Source organism: Gavialis gangeticus, unplaced genomic scaffold, assembly GCF_001723915.1.
Source record: "Gavialis gangeticus isolate Ggan-Ray unplaced genomic scaffold, GavGan_comp1, whole genome shotgun sequence".
Lineage (NCBI taxonomy): Eukaryota > Metazoa > Chordata > Crocodylia > Gavialidae > Gavialis > Gavialis gangeticus.
Genome location: NW_017728997.1, coordinates 16,708,806 through 16,724,295, shown reverse-complemented (window position 1 = coordinate 16,724,295; position 15,490 = coordinate 16,708,806). Strand labels below are relative to the sequence as shown.

The 15,490-nt window shown below is 44.6% G+C and overlaps 1 protein-coding gene across 1 annotated transcript in view; it reads left to right on the top strand.

Moving 5' to 3' along the window:
* PTPRG (protein tyrosine phosphatase, receptor type G) overlaps positions 1-15,490 on the top strand; it is a 424,594-nt gene that overhangs the window by 152,728 nt on the left and 256,376 nt on the right. The window contains exon 3 of the mRNA XM_019504585.1: positions 9,269-9,448. Within this exon, the coding sequence (XP_019360130.1) occupies positions 9,269-9,448 (180 nt within the window). The remainder of the gene's footprint in view (positions 1-9,268; positions 9,449-15,490) is intronic.

The following is a 15,490-nucleotide window of genomic DNA, read 5'->3' as shown; positions in this document are numbered from 1 at the left end:
CCATGCTGATTGCCCCTGAGCATCATTTCTGATGCCGGCCCCTCACAAATGTGCTCCTTGATGATCTTCTCAAAGAGTTTCCCCAGGATTGAGGTAAGACTGACGGGCCTATAGTTACCCGGGTCCTCCCTCTTCCCCTTCTTGAAGATGGGGACCACCTCTTCTTCCAAGGATATGTCCTTGAAGTCTGGCAAGGCCCAGTCTGGTCCCAGCACTGCCAGGGCTTTGTCTGTCCTTCCTCCCTGGCATCCCCTTGGTCCTTTTCTCTGATGGCATCCTTCCACGCTGCACCGGATACTGAGAGCAGCTGGCATAGGATGGTCTTCAGGGTCCTGGGGACTTGCTCTTCATTCATGCATTCAGATAAGGTTCTTTGGGTGAATCTGGTATCTTTTACAGACCAGTTTAAATAGTTGGAAATTTTTTTCCAAATTTCATTCATTCATAACTGGACAAGGCAGTTGCATAGAGGGGACAACTGGGAGGAGTTAGCCTGAAGCACTAGAAGTTCCCTTTGGAGTGGTTTTATTTAATTATTCATTTGTAAGTGGTTGTCTTGTGTTTTCAGACAGTAAGCTGCTTGGGGCAGAGCCTGCCTGCTATTCTGTTCTCTACAGCACCTAGTCCAGAGCCCTCACCTGGCTGCGGTTTGGAGGCCCTTTAGAGGCAGCAGTGATGGTGCTCATAGAAGATTAGGTTTGGAAGGGACTTCAGGAGTGCACCCCCCTGCTCAAAGCTGGAATCATCTCCAGCTAAATCGGCCCACCCAAGGCTTTGTCTAGCCAGGTCTTAAAAACCTCCAAGGATGGAGATCCCACAGTCTTGCTCATTTGCATGTTCCAGTGCTTTACTACTGTCCTAATGAGAGAGTTTTTCCTAATATCCACCCTCAACTTCCCTTGCTGCAACTGGAGCCCATTGCTCCTTGTCCTGTCACCTGCCCCCACTGAGAACAGCCCAGCTCCATCCAAATGTAATAATACTTTTGCTTTCAAGATCCATTATCGCATCCTTCCAAGGAAGGAGGTAAAAGGGCTGGCTCTATTTGGAGTCTGCTAGGCTCATTGCTGAGCCGTCTGAGACACTACCGCCCAGACACTGCCTGCTTGAGGCACAAGTAGCCAAACTTACTACTTAAACCTAAGTCTTCCTTGTAGTGGTGCAAAGCATTGCACTGAGCCATTGCTTACCAAGATCTGATCTATGCTTAGATAATAATACCATAGGATATATGCATATAAAAGCATATTTTGGGAAAACCTTCCATTTTTTAAATGTATAGGACTTTTCTCCTGCTGTCTTCACGACATTTTACTTAACTGCTTTACTTTTATCCAAGTTAATGTACACTGTCCTCATATAAATTAATCTTTGCATTTTCCCTTTGCTCTATAAGTAATCACCTCGTTCATTAAATGCAGCTCCGGGGGTGGGCCATTTTAAAAAGGCCATGGAGACAGACGGTGATGAATTGCAGGAGATGTCAGATATTTGTGTTAAAAATGCAGCAAATTATGAAAAATAGGGGATATAAATTTCTAGAGTCCCATTCACTTGCTACCAGTAGGCACAGTCCAAACCATAAGTCATGCTTCGGCTCAGTATGTTCTGCGTATTAACTGTGTTGACGCTGCTGTGCTGCATGGTGCACCCAATGCAAGTCACATGCATGCACACCCCAAAACGTTTTTCGACAGCTTATTGCAAATGACAGTCCCCTACTTTTAAGTGTGTGTGTGTATGCACGTGTGTGTGTATAGAGGCCATCTAGCTAAACTGAGTGCCGTTTTGTTTTTTTGTAGTTTTAAATTACTTAAATACTGAACCTCAAACTGATTTTAGAAAAAGCTAGGTTTAGTAATTGCACTTATTCCACTTTATTACAAACTTTCTGCCATAAGAACCTGCCATGCCCTGTTGTTTACCATTCATCTGACCTGTAGGCAGGTAGATGAATGCTGTGGGAGCATCTTACAGAATTCAGGGGAACTTCATACTACATTTTCAAGAACAAATGCAAAATGTGTTAATCGCGTGTCTAAAATATGTAATATAAAATCTGTAATAAGAATACAGAGGAAGACAAAACAACATTAGCAAACTTTCTGCCATGGGTAATTGTCAGATAATTTAAAGTTCATTTAATTTGTAACTAATTAAAGAATACAACAATAATAATTGTCTGCACCTGTAACTAAGGATATATAAGTTCTAGAATAACGTGCATCTATCTGGCTTCCAGTTTAAAAGTTTTGAGTTACACAAAAGGAGCATTCATTTAGGTATTTAAGCGTAGTATAAAGCTTTTGTTTTTGAAAAGTCTGGGCGTACGCATCTAAAAATGGTGGAAGCAGGATCACGGAAATGTAATATTCTTTTTAGATATGCCTTGATTATTTTTTAAAGAACCGTCGAGATGTTTCCCTAGGTCTGTTGGAATAAAAACGTAAAGGGGGAGGAGGGTCACTACACTTTTTTTATAAATGCGATTTTCTGGAAATTAATCAATCTGACCCATTTCTATGTGAACAACTTTATAGCCAGTTTCCTAAAGGGAAGGACCACGGAAGAGCTCTGTGCCCACCACTGCTCTTTCAAATCCCTTTCCTCAGATGTTGTCCTGGTGAGAGCAGTTTTCTTCTCCAAAAGCCCGTCCGCGGCGGCTGGCCGCTCATACACCCGCGGCTCTGTGCGGCGTGTTGGGGCTTACGAGACGGTGCTTCTCACCTTCCTGGGCCTCTGCGCACGGCTCTCCGGGATCTTGCTACGAGGCCTCTCATTTTTCAAGCTGTAATTGGAATTTTCTGCAAGCATGAGCGTCTCATGTTAAACAGAGTGATGACAGAGAATAATAAAATGAAAAGCCCATTTCCCTCAGGGTAGGAAATCCTGGAATCTTTGTGAACTCTGTCTACTGGCCCGGTTTCCCTGTCTCTTTGAGTTTGATATGTTATCCTTTGCAGAGCAAGGCAGCATCATTTCAACAATCCCACCCCCTCTCTAATGATTCAAACAACTCAGCTGTTTTCTTCAGGGATGGAAAGGCCTCTGAAAAAATGCTACTGATTGTACTGAGGCTTTGTGAGATTTTTGTACCTTTACCCTTCCAGCCTCATGGCAAATGACTCAGCAAAGGATCATTCAAATCATCCTTTCTTGTCTTCTGTCTAAACACGGCCTTCTTGATTCAATCTGACAGGCTCCCTCTGTTCCTCCTTCCAAGGGAGGGACCTGGGGAGGGTTTCAGACCGGCTGGCTGGGTCCAGAGGTGCATGCTATGAGTGAGCGTGTGCCCTAGTGCAGGGGTGGCCAACCCGTGGCAGGTGGGTCACACATACCATGGGCAGCCTCCACGCACGGCACGTGGTAGATCACGGAAGGAAGGAGGGAATGCAGTACCATATAGGGCCGGGAGCAGAAAGCAGAGCAGCAGATCAGGCAGGGGAAGGGATTGGAGCGGCATGGGGCTAATTTAAAAGAATCATAGAAAGGGAGGGTGGGAAGGGACCTCGGGAGGTCACATCTAGTCCAACCCCCTGCTCAGAGCAGGACCAGCCCCAACTACATCATCCAGGCAGGCCTTAAAAACCTCCAAGGATGGAGAGTCCACCACCTCTCTCAGTAACCCAGTCCCATGCTTCACCACCCTCTTAATGAGAGAGATTTTTTCCTGATACCTAAACCTCTCATTGCAACGTGAAACTAATTTGCAGCACCCCTGCCAAAAAGGTTGGCCCCCCATTCACTGCCCTAGCGTAACTCATTCAATTAGCACTTGTTTTTTGTGCCCTTTGTTCAGTTTTGGCACGTGGCTTGGACACTTCAACCCTTGTAGACTGTGATGATGTCAGGTTCCTTTTTCAGCTGGGGGAACAATTTCTGCAGTGAGCGTAGACCAGCGAGGGAAAGGATGCTAAAGAAGGGATGGAAGATGCACGTCTTCACCCGCCACCAGATTGTCCTTTTTTTTAACAGTTCTGTTGATGTCTGCCATAGGCAGCTGCCTTTCTCCTAGGTTATCACTCCTGGCTTGCACCATCACTAGTCTCCCTTTACTAACTGCTGTCAAAAATTGGCCCTTTGTGGTCCAGAGTGAGGCAGCTCATGCAAATGCCTAAGCAAATTGAAATTTAGAGACACAAATGCTGCATTTTCAACTTTCTTCCCACAGCTCGCTCTTGAATAGTGAACGTACGTCAAATCCTTTGCAAAATGAAGAGCATTATGTAAAGACCTGTATGAAATAAAGCACTTTTTATATAAAAGCAACTAAACTGGTGATTGGAAAATTAACTGAAACAAGGGAAAGAGTACAAATGTCGTTTTAAAAAGTTATATTTTTAAACAATAGCTTGTGAAGGAAAAATAAATACATTTGAATGAGTAAAAATTTCACAAACATTTTTATATCAGCTTTAATTAGATTTTGGCTGAATTCATTATCTTAATGGTTTTTCATTAGTGAAGCATAGTCATTATTTGGGATGTACAGTAGCGAGAAGAAAAACAAGGTAATTTTGGATTCTATTTAAAGAACAGCTTATGTATTAACAAGCCATTAATAAAAATACTGCAGTAATTGACAGAAAATTTTAGCATAAGAAAAGATTTTAAAACGCTGGTTGAATAAGGAATATTTTCTCACCCTGAAGAAAATGTGGTTGTTTGTTATGGAAACCAGCTAGGAGTGAGAGGTAGTTTCTGCTATGCATGCGTCAGAGATGCTTTGACTCTTGTATGCAGCTTAAGGCATCTGAAATCTTATGGACAGAGAAGAGGGGTACACCGCTGAGATCACTGACCACAGCTCTGATCCCGCTTCGCGGCAATCAGTGGCAGTTTTGCCATTAATTTCAGTAAGAGCAAGAGCAAGTCCGTAGAGAACAATCATCCACAATTAGCTTCTGAGGTTGCTGGGCCATGGAAGATCTATGAACCTCCATCGCTCTGCAAACGCCGTGGCTGTGAGAGCAGAGCGTTCAACTGCAAACGTGGCCTCTCGGCCGGGGGTGGATATCTGAGGGTCTGGAGTTCCTGGGTTTGCTGCGGGTGGCCAGGAGCAGCGTCCAGGTACACCCGCACTACCTAATCCCGTTCTCGCTCTGCCCCACTTCTGACTGGCAAGGGAGCAGTGCGGCAAGACATGCCATTTTTCCGCTGTGGCAATACGTGCCTTTTTTCCCGTGCAACGATGCACACCATCGTTCTGCTGCACGTCGCTCATTGGACTTGTCTTCATCATCTTAGGTGAGGAATCATTCAGGGTAGGCTGGGAACTCCTCAAAGCAGAGACCGTCCTTCTTCAGTTTTGGGATTGTGCTTAGGCCAGAGTGAGCTAACGTTAATAAATAATGATACTAAAGGTCACCACTATACAGGTCCATAATATTTCTCTCTGCAGATATTCCATCTGGCATGAGAGCTCAAGGACAGGCGTGTTTGACATTTATCATAATTCACATGTGGTCCTGCACTTTTCAGTGGAGCCTTGCATTATTCATCAATAGCCGGGGACCTTAAGTTTGTCTGGGTTTGAAAACCATGTCAGCCATTCAAAGCTCAATTCAGATCATCCCAAACTTCACCCGATTAAAGCCATGATGCTTTGTTCCTGCTGAAACGAAATGCAAATTGTTTTATGTTGCTCTATTTCAGATGTGTAAATGTCACGCACAAGATGTAGGGATTTTATACTAGGTTTAAGTTAAATGCAGTCTTTATTTAGTGTCATGTTTTTATTTAAAAGCATTTATTTAAAGTTCTAAAAAACAAAGAATTCAATATAGCAGGACAGGTGCAACTGCAAATGATTAATGATATAATTCTCGGTACTTTATAAAATGTCTAAGACTGAAGAGATTTATACAGTGCAGAATGGCAATGGTGTTTTGATGTAGGGAATAGGTAATCAATACCTGCAAGCTTAGAAAAAGTGTTCTATTTCCTCCACTAATTATATAGGTTCTTTGCAAGGCAAGGGTGTCTGGAGCATGAGACACTTAGAAGAAGAATTAATTTGAAATCTGTAGTGGAAGATCAGTTTCAATTAAAACTGCACTTGAATGTACATGGAAAAAAAGCAAGCAGTTAGGCTTAAACCTTCTCATGGTTACCAGCAAATAAATGAATCCCATGCAGCTCTTCTTGATTACATTTTTATAGGCATTTAGCTAAATTTTTCTGGGCATGAAATATTATTTATTTTCCTTGATTCTCAAACTCTAAAATGAAAATATGAGGCTTTCCTCCCCTCCTCCCAGCATTTTTCTTGTTTTAAACCGCTCCCTAAAAACAATACGGGCTTGGAGATATATGTATATTAGCACAGCTGTCCTGCGCACCTGCTGAGGACCTGGTCCTACATTGCTAGCTAGCTACAACTGCAAATGTAATAGTGCAGAGCAGACATCCTGTGGGAGTTTGCATGCCAGAAGTTTTGAAAGAAAATTTATGCAAATTCCTCCCTTTAAATATCTATATCTGTATATCTATATACATCTCATGCTGATTCTACATAGCAAGTCATGAACTTCTAAACCAAAGCTTAGCTTTATGACAGTAATATGCAGTGTCAGGACCTGTTGCCAAAGCACCTGTAGTAAGTTGTAGTTTTGAACTCCCGTGAGCGTGTTATTGCATTGGCATTTTTAAATGATTCAGGGCTAGTCTGGAGGTATTTTGTACATACTGTCACGTGCAGATCCTTCAGCACTTCCATAGGTAAATCTTGGATTCAAATTTAAAGGGAACTTCTAGCTGTATGGGAAGGGATTACCAAAGCAGTGCTAATAGGGTCAAGTGTCCAAGATCAGTCAAGTGACTTTAAAGCCTGGTTTCAGAAATGACATGGAGAGGTAGTTGGGGTCTTAGTCTAAAAGTCAGGCAGGTGGCAACTTAGAAACTAACTGGTTCAGAGGCATGAGCTTTTATAGGCCACCATCTGCTTCATCAGATGCTATCCATGGCACGGGGGGGAAGGTGACGTATGGTCTCAAAGTGCTTCAGTCATGTTTGCAAATGGGACTGGGGGAGCCTGAAGTGCTCAGAAGTTTTTCATGTGTTGTGCATTATTACGCGTTTGGTATTTTTTTATGTCAGGTTAACAAGCTGTTTTCACTTCAGATGGGTCCACAATTCACAGTTCTGATCTTCAGAAAGCACGTCACTGGCCCATTTTCAGAAAGGAGCTGATCCTGAAGCCCCTCTTCAAACAAATTTCCCATTGACTGTACTGGGAGACTCGAACAATAGCAGAAGGTGATAGCTGGCAGGCTTGCTACTTCTCTGCAAGGCTGGACCTTTTAAAATGTAAGAGATTAGCAAATGTCACAGCCTAAAAGCAAGTTTGCATTTAAATGCTCATCTAAATTGCCCCCAAATTTACCAGAAACAATTACTAAATTGTGGGAAAAATCTGTGTATAAACAAAGATCTTCTGTTTTCCTGGAATAGCATTTAATAACTCCATTTTCTCTAGTGATAGTACATTGGGAATTAAAGTGGCCTTTGCTAATAATATGCGTAGAATCAAGAGCTACATCAGATTTAAGTCTAGATTAGGCAGATGTCATAGATGATTTTTAAAGGACTTTTTAATTTTCCCCGATTGCCATCAACACATGAAGCTTTTTGTCCAGTTTAAGTTGTAGCATTTGTGTGCGATGATTAACGGAGTATGAAACCTAGGGATCTGTTAAGCATCCTGCGTTAGAACAGGCTGGAGGAGGCAAGAGGATGTCCTTATAGCCAGACTGGGTAGCACCAGTGACCAACCATCACCATTGCTCCAGTAAAATGGTACTTTCTTGAGTATCTGTGATTTGCTTATTTACATCACTTGCTCATTTGGAAGGGTAAAAAATGCATGTAGGGAGGCCAGGCTGCAGTGTGCAATCCACTGGTTCATGCCACGTTTGCCCTGTATGTGGTATGTTTGACACACACGTGTGATACATTTATGTATGCACACGCACACCTTCAGGGATGCTGTTGTGGGGGGAACTCACTAATTTATCAGGATGCGTTAGCATGCATCAGATTCACTCTGTCCTTCCAGTTTTACTCCTCTGAAACCATTCAAGTTGTGTGTGCATCTTATCCGCAACCTGCCTGGAGTAGTTTGAAATCCTGGGCAAGCAGCTTCTTCCCTCGCTCCTGCTGGCCTAGCTTAACATGCCCAGTGTGAGGCTGAAGCCCGAAGAACCTAGAATCAGCATCATCTTCACGCTGCTTCTTTTTTTGAATCGTTTACAAGTCCGTAAAAGCATCACTGTGAGTGAACGGATGTGGTCTTGAGTGGGTCCAGAGGATTCCTAGTAGCTTCTCGGTTTTTTTGCCAGCTTCTGAGCATGCATACGATTTAGCAGTGAATGCTCATTACCTGCTGGGAGGAAGACAGTTGCACAAACAGACTTGCGTTGCTCTTCTGAACTTTAAACGCTGCTCTGTGGAAACAAAAGTGTGCTGGGGGAGGGAGCGTGACAGGGAAGTGTCGGCTCCTGGCACTCTTTCCACTCTTGGCTAGCGATCACATAAACGTGGAGTGCTGTTGCTCCATGTGTTTATGCAAGACACTGCTGATTTGTCTGTGGAGCATCACACAGCTCCTATTCATCTTCTTTTGGGAGAGTGATTTAAACCAACTGAGAAATAACGTGAATAAAATTTGGGTAGTAAAGGGAAAGAAAAGCTAGAGAAGGGAGAAACAGGAGGAGCAAGTGATAATATTTTCCTCCGTGCTTTTTCTCTTGACTTGCATATAGCAGATTTGTTCACATTTAATTTCTCAGTTGACTAAGTCCTCTTTCCCTATGCCTGCTGACGTAAGGAAGTTAAAAAAATAGAGGCAATTAATGAATTAAACAAGCTGTCACACAATCTAGAGTCAAGGGGTTATTTGTGTGCTAATTACCTAGTGCGTACAGGTAAACCAGGCAGCCTCCTACAGCAAGTTGAATATTCCTGTAGCACTGCGCTAACTCATAACTCGGTCGAGAAGGGGTTGGCGTATTGTTGATCATTTTATAGAGCAACAACTTAAAATAACACCATTCTTCCTCACAGCTAGAAGCAAAGTTCGAGTAGTACGTGAAGCTAATAGATTTCAATCTTTTCACAGGTTTACATGTCTTAACCTTTTTCAAGTCCCGGAAATGTAGCAGCTGTATAGTTACTGTGGGAATTGAAATGCTTGATCTCCTTGCTTAAGATTAGTCTGTTGGCCATTGACTCATCAGGGCATTAAGTTGTTGGTCTTTCTTTTGAACAGGTACATATGGTCCTGAGCACTGGGTTACTTCAAGCGTGCATTGTGCAGGTAACCAGCAGTCTCCAATAGACATTGTGGACCACGAGGCAAAAGTTGGAGATGAGTATCAAGAATTACAGCTCGATGGCTTTGACAACGAGTCTTCTAACAAGACGTGGATGAAAAACACTGGGAAAACTGGTACGTTCTGCCCCACTGGTCTCCAGAGGCCTGTTTGCAATCCATTAAAAACTCAAGCCATAAGGTGTAAACCATCCTCCTCTCCCACATGCATCCGCTTGCCCTGTTTAGCTTTAACCTGAGACCTTCCCAGGTAAAGCAGCTGAGTGTTTCTCTTTGCATTCCTTGCAAAGCTAATGCTGCACATCAGTTATTAGCAGTTTGGTGAGTTCCTCCTCGATATAAAATCATTTTCTTAGTAACTAATTGTGCATCACAATAAAGGTTCGTGTGAGACTTTCAAGATGCATCCTTTAATTATTGGCTGTGAAAGGCTATAGTCTCCAGTGAAATATGTCCCAGTGCAGTGATGCCCTTCTGGATTTAAAAAAAAAGGCGGAGATTTAGAAGCATGTCAAGCAGAAAGGGCGGTAGCTGTGCAAAGTAGCGGTGGTTTTATTAATGCACTGTCGATATCATTACTATATTGAGCTCCACGCTGAAATTAACTCTCTTTGGGTCTATTTGTTCTAGCACTTTGATAAAAGAACCATCTGAAAACATTGCTTATTTTTTACCAAAACAGTTCAGCAAAAGGTCAAGGCTGATTTATAAGCAAAATTGCATGCATTTGATTACACTCTAATACAGAAATAGTAAAAAGTGGAAATCATAAGGAGAGCCTTTTCAATTGCAAGGTCAAGAACTTTCAGGTAATTGAATTAAATCTCTAATTATGTTTTATTTAGGGGATCTATTTTTATATCTTTATTAATATTCAGCTTCTGTCTCTGAGGTGCTTTGTACAACATTTCTCACCTCACCGCAGCTCCTTCATGTACGCCGGGCACCCTGATGTGTATATGGAGAATACTTTTTTGGCCTACAGTGGGCTTTGGTTAGGGATCTAAGAGATCAGCCACAGATCTCGTACCTGCCTTAATGATTAAAAATCCAGCACATACATCTTGGGAATTTCCGAAGAGAGCAGATGACTCGGTTTTTGAGAGAGTACCATTCTGGACTGTATGAAGCCTGGGGACCATTTTCAGTCCTGTTACAGACTTCCTGTGTGATCCCAGCAAGGTCTCTTATGGTATGTCTGTACTATCTCCTAGCTGAATGCAGACCCACAACCTCTTGCACCTACACAACCTGCAAACCAGCTCGCAAAATAAGCTGCATAGATGGCTTAGGGCCTTAGGGCATCCATGAGGCACATGCGCTTTGTGTCTCAGGTCGCCAGCTGTACAATGGGAAGAATAGGATTGCCTCGACTGCTTGTGGTATGTAGATAAATCTGTTCAAAATTGCCAAGTGCTCAGATTCAAAGTAAATATGATCCTTGGATAGGCATGTTAGATCACTGTAAGAATTACTCTGTGTGAAGGAGACCAGCAAAAGCACTGGGGGAAAAGTCCTGGAAAGCATGAGGCTGGATATGGAACAGCTGTGCTGTGTTGACCCCACAGCTGCAGCTGGTCATTTTGGTACCATATATTCTGTTTGCATTTTTGATGGCTGCTCATGTCGGGTACTTTGCAAATGCTCCTAAGCTATGCCTCTCGGTGCCATTTTGAGCAAGAGAGCATCTTCTGACACTCAGCTGTCTGCCTGCCTCCTGCCTCCTAAATCACTGCTCTTCTGTAATTGAGAAAGGGGCAAAATGGAGAAAATATAGTTTTCATCTTAAAAAAAAAACCAAGGGCTGTTATTCTGTCATGCGGGATATGGATCCTTTTCAGTTATTAGAAAAATAAATCAACACTAGTCATGGCGTGTGTTTTCCTTGTTAGAATTGTTGGTATCTGCTTTAGTAGTCACTCAAAGAAGTGCTAGATGCTTCCCTTTGTAGAAAAAAAGTTCTTGAAGGCTACAAAAGTTTATGGCTTCCACAATCTGTGCAAGTTGCATGGAAATAATGGCAGTAATGGGTGTAACTAGTGACACCGAAGTTATAAGCCAAACGCTACATTCCCTGCTGCAGAAGATCCTGATTGCGGCCTTGCTGCCCAGGGGTGTTTAGCAGGCCGCGGTCAGCAGGAATGCACTGGGAGCTTTTCCAAGTGTCTTGAGGTTGGAAATGAAGGCCGTGCCTTCTCTCACATTTGTCAAGTGCTTTTGATACTGCTACCCTGTTCAAAGTGTTCATGGTCAGAGGTGGATTTTTCCCCGACAGGTTCGTGCCTCTCTCAACGGCGGTAACTGGTTGCCAGGTTTCTTTAGTAACATGGGTCTTTTTACCCAAACTGCTTCTGCTCTGCTCTCTGTTTTAAGCTGTTATGCTGAGCTTGTGCACGAGCGGTTTGAGCACCTATAACTGCTCCCCGGCCCTCCACCTCTCCCTGGATTTTGACCTTTTTGCAGGTATGAATTTTGAGTTGGACATTGATAGAGTAGCAAACCACATCGGATGTTCTGGCTTGTGGGCAGAGCACGGGGGCAGGTTTTGTAGTAAATTACTCTGCTTTTTTGACAGAAGAGTCTCAGGAGCAGATGGCCCCGTGAGACCTTTCTACTACAGACTGACAGACTCAATAAACTAAACGTCTATTTAAGCAATGATGACGGATGGGGAGGGCATTTCTTAGCAGTTAATAACTGGTTGGAGGAGATGCGGGTCCAAGGGAAAGCCAGGGGCCTTTAACCTAGACGCTCATTAACTTCCAGGAAATCCCTGACTCGGATGTTGTTATTACTGATAAACTACTAATTTAAAATTGAGTGAGAGAGAGAAATTAATTACTTTTTTATGCACTGAAAAGTTAAAAGTCGAAATGAAGGTTGCTACCATGGCTGTATTAGCTTTCCGGCACTATTACGCTCTTCACAGGTAAAGACCATCTTATGCTAGTGTGTCCCTGGAGCGCTTTGTAGGAAAGACGTGCTGGTAAACCATCTTTCTGGACTCTTGACACACACGATAAGAGTCAACATCTCCCCTGCCGAGGCTTCCCAGCTAGCTGTGTATCCAAGACGGCTTTGTTGGTTGTTCTCTTGCTCCCTGTATTCCTTCCTTTGGTCTCCTTGAACGTTGCAGCTCTCACGTTCCCTTCCTGTGGCTGTTTTGTTGGGATTGCACCAAGGGCTCTCCTGCTATCCCAGTAAGAGAAGGTGTCTAATGGGTAGGGGTCAGCCCAGGGCTTTGCAAGCTTAATGCTCAGTTGCTTTCTGCTCCAAAATCTAAGCGTCGCCCTCAGCAGAACCGAGATGTAACTTTTGCTGGGTTGATTCTCCCCCATGCTCTGTGGCTAAATCATCACGTATCCAGAGGTTGAACAGTGGAGTGCGTGGGTATTACCACGCTAGGTAATATTAGAAATTTCATGGGGGGCAAAAAAAACACCTGATGGCAGTAGCAGAATGCAGCTGAGGCAGGAAGATGGCAGGAGTGTTTCGTATGACACCGTGTGGCAGGAGATACTGTAAAATGAACAATTACGTGAACATTTCAGATTGTACATCTTCCTAATTATCCTTTTAATTATTCATCTAAAACAAGTAAAATGACCCCTGACAGAGCCATAAATGATTTAGGTCCTATCAAATATTTATAAAATGCGACTCAGTCCCCACGGTACATTGCAACAGATGCACACAAATCTGTTTTCCTGTATTCATCATCTTGTGCCTTTTTTTTACCTATGGAATTTATAACTGATTGAGCGCAGGCTGCAGTATTTAAAATACTGCCAGACTCATTGAGAATTTTTTTAAGGAGAGGAGGAGGAAATGGTGCTTGGTAGCAAGGCAGATTGTGTGTAAAGAAGCTCCATTTGGCCAGCAGGAAACTCCCCTGCCAGTACAAGTGGTGCCTGAAAGCTGGATTTGCCCACCTCTGCCCTGGCAGACCCCTGGCTCAGTGGAAGGAGGGTGCCAGAATAACGAGAAGTGGCAGTAAAATGAAGCTCCTCCGTGCCAGGGTGCAACACAGAGCAGCTCAACGGTCGCTCTAAATTGCAGCCGAACTGGAGCGGATCTTCAGGACTGGAGGGCTGTTGCTAGCTCCCTTGCTCCTCATCTGCGCAGAGCTGTGGTGCTGCAGAGGCTGGCTCGTGCTTTTATCTGTGACTCCTTCCTTCAGTGAGGAATGGCTTCTGTGTCCCCACGAACATATTTGCTTCTCAGCACCGAATAAAAACCTTTTCCTCCCCTGCTCTCTTTGTACCGTTTGAGTTCCTCTTCCCGTTGGACGGCGTACTTCCAGAATGCCTTCAAATTCCAGCTGGGCATACTTTTTGCTAAAACTTTTTACTATGAGATCCTAACCACAGTAGATGAAAGTAGATCCCAACCCGGCTCCTCCTAGAAGAACCGGTTAGGTACAGGATTATTCTGTCCCCTCCTATTTTTAAGCAGAGTTTTATGATGGGGCCGGAAGAAGGGACTGACTAAGACACCGTACTGACCAACATGGGAGAGTGTGGGAAGGAGTGATGGCAGTCGTGGTCAGGCTGCAAGCTGGGATGTGGCAGACCTGAGGTCAGTTCCCAGTTCAGCTGTGAACGTCCTCTGCTCACCTTGGGCAGGTTTCTTAAAAGTGCTGTTCCCCAACTGTATAGTCGGACTGAGTTTTCCTGTTTCTCGCTCTTCATCCTGACTGCTCAGGTTGCAGGTTTTCTGGGTAGGAGCTGGCTCTTGCAATGGAAGCCTGACTTCTGTTGCTGCCAGTCAGAAAGGATTCAATTATACCTTTATGGCAAGGAGACAAGCGACAAATATCAGCCACATTGCTTAGTGCTGTTCCTGTTAGTAAACGATAATGATAATATCAGCTTATGCCGTGCCTCTTGTCGCTGAATGGAAAGCCAGTGTCACAACCCAGTGAGAAAACTTCCTGCCCCTGGGGCAGAGGGCTTGACCCAGTGATCTTGCAGGGGCCCTAATGTCTATGAAATCTGTGAAAACAGACCCTGAGACAGGAGTGGATTGGTTCAATCGGGAGTGGATTGGTTCAACAAATGCAGCAGTTGAACCTGGAGTTGAATCCAGTTCTCTCAAGTGCAGAGATGTATCCAGCCTGCACGTGTGAAAGGGGCTCAGTACCAGGGACCCACACAGGCTAGGGCAAGGGGCGCTTTACAGATCAGGGAGATGAGAATATGGAGAGGCCCAGTTGTTCTCACCTGCATGAAATGGGCAGGATCGGGAGAGGCCTCCTTGGCGAGTTTGCCAGAGCGGTTTCTCTTTGTCCCTGTTGCGCGACGCGGTGGCGTTTCATGAGCCGGGGCCTGCAGCAGACTCCACCGGTTCGTGCATTACACCGCGGGAGCGTGTGACGTTGCAAAGAGCCCTTTTTGAATGAAGACGGATACATTTCATCCCACATGCCCTTCGCTGCTGCCACACAGACTCCTGGGTTTGAACTCTGCACCCTAATGTGGCTACGTGCAGCTAAGGAGAGTACACTGGGGAGGGGAACTGTGAACAAGGTGGCTTAAATGCCAAGCCTGAAAGGGAGTCCTCCTACCCCGGGCTACCAAAGCCCCTAAACTGCCATCTCCTCCAGCTGCCCCTTCTGAAACGAGCTGGATCTCGTCAGGGGGCGGTGGCTCCCTCCACACCAGACTGGACCGCAGGACACAGCTAGCTGCGAATGCATCTGCCGCCTATGCAGTCCACGGGGGAAAAACGAGGACTTTCCCTTGCTCCTCTTTCTCTGCAAGGTGTGAGCTACTGCAGAGCTGTACTTAGTGACCTTGACCCCGCGTGGTTCCTGTGGATAGGTGGGAGGGAGCTCGTTTGTATACGAGCCTTGCTTCCCTTCCAGTCTGAGCATTTCTGGTAGTCCCAAGTGCAGCCAGGTGTAGCGCCTTCCCGTGGCCCTTCCACGCCTGGTCCAGACCTTCCCAGGGCTGGTTAGGCAGGCACAGAGCTGGCTGACGTGGGGCGGTGGGCACTGTTGTATTTGCCCCTGGGCCTGTGTAAGTCAACGACTTCAGCCTCAAATGTGGCAGGTACAAAATATATTGGGAACATAAAGTAAAACTGCACGTGTGTTGGCATGAGCAGATTCAGCAGAAATTAATGTTAGATTCACAAAGGCAGATTCAGCGTATTCAC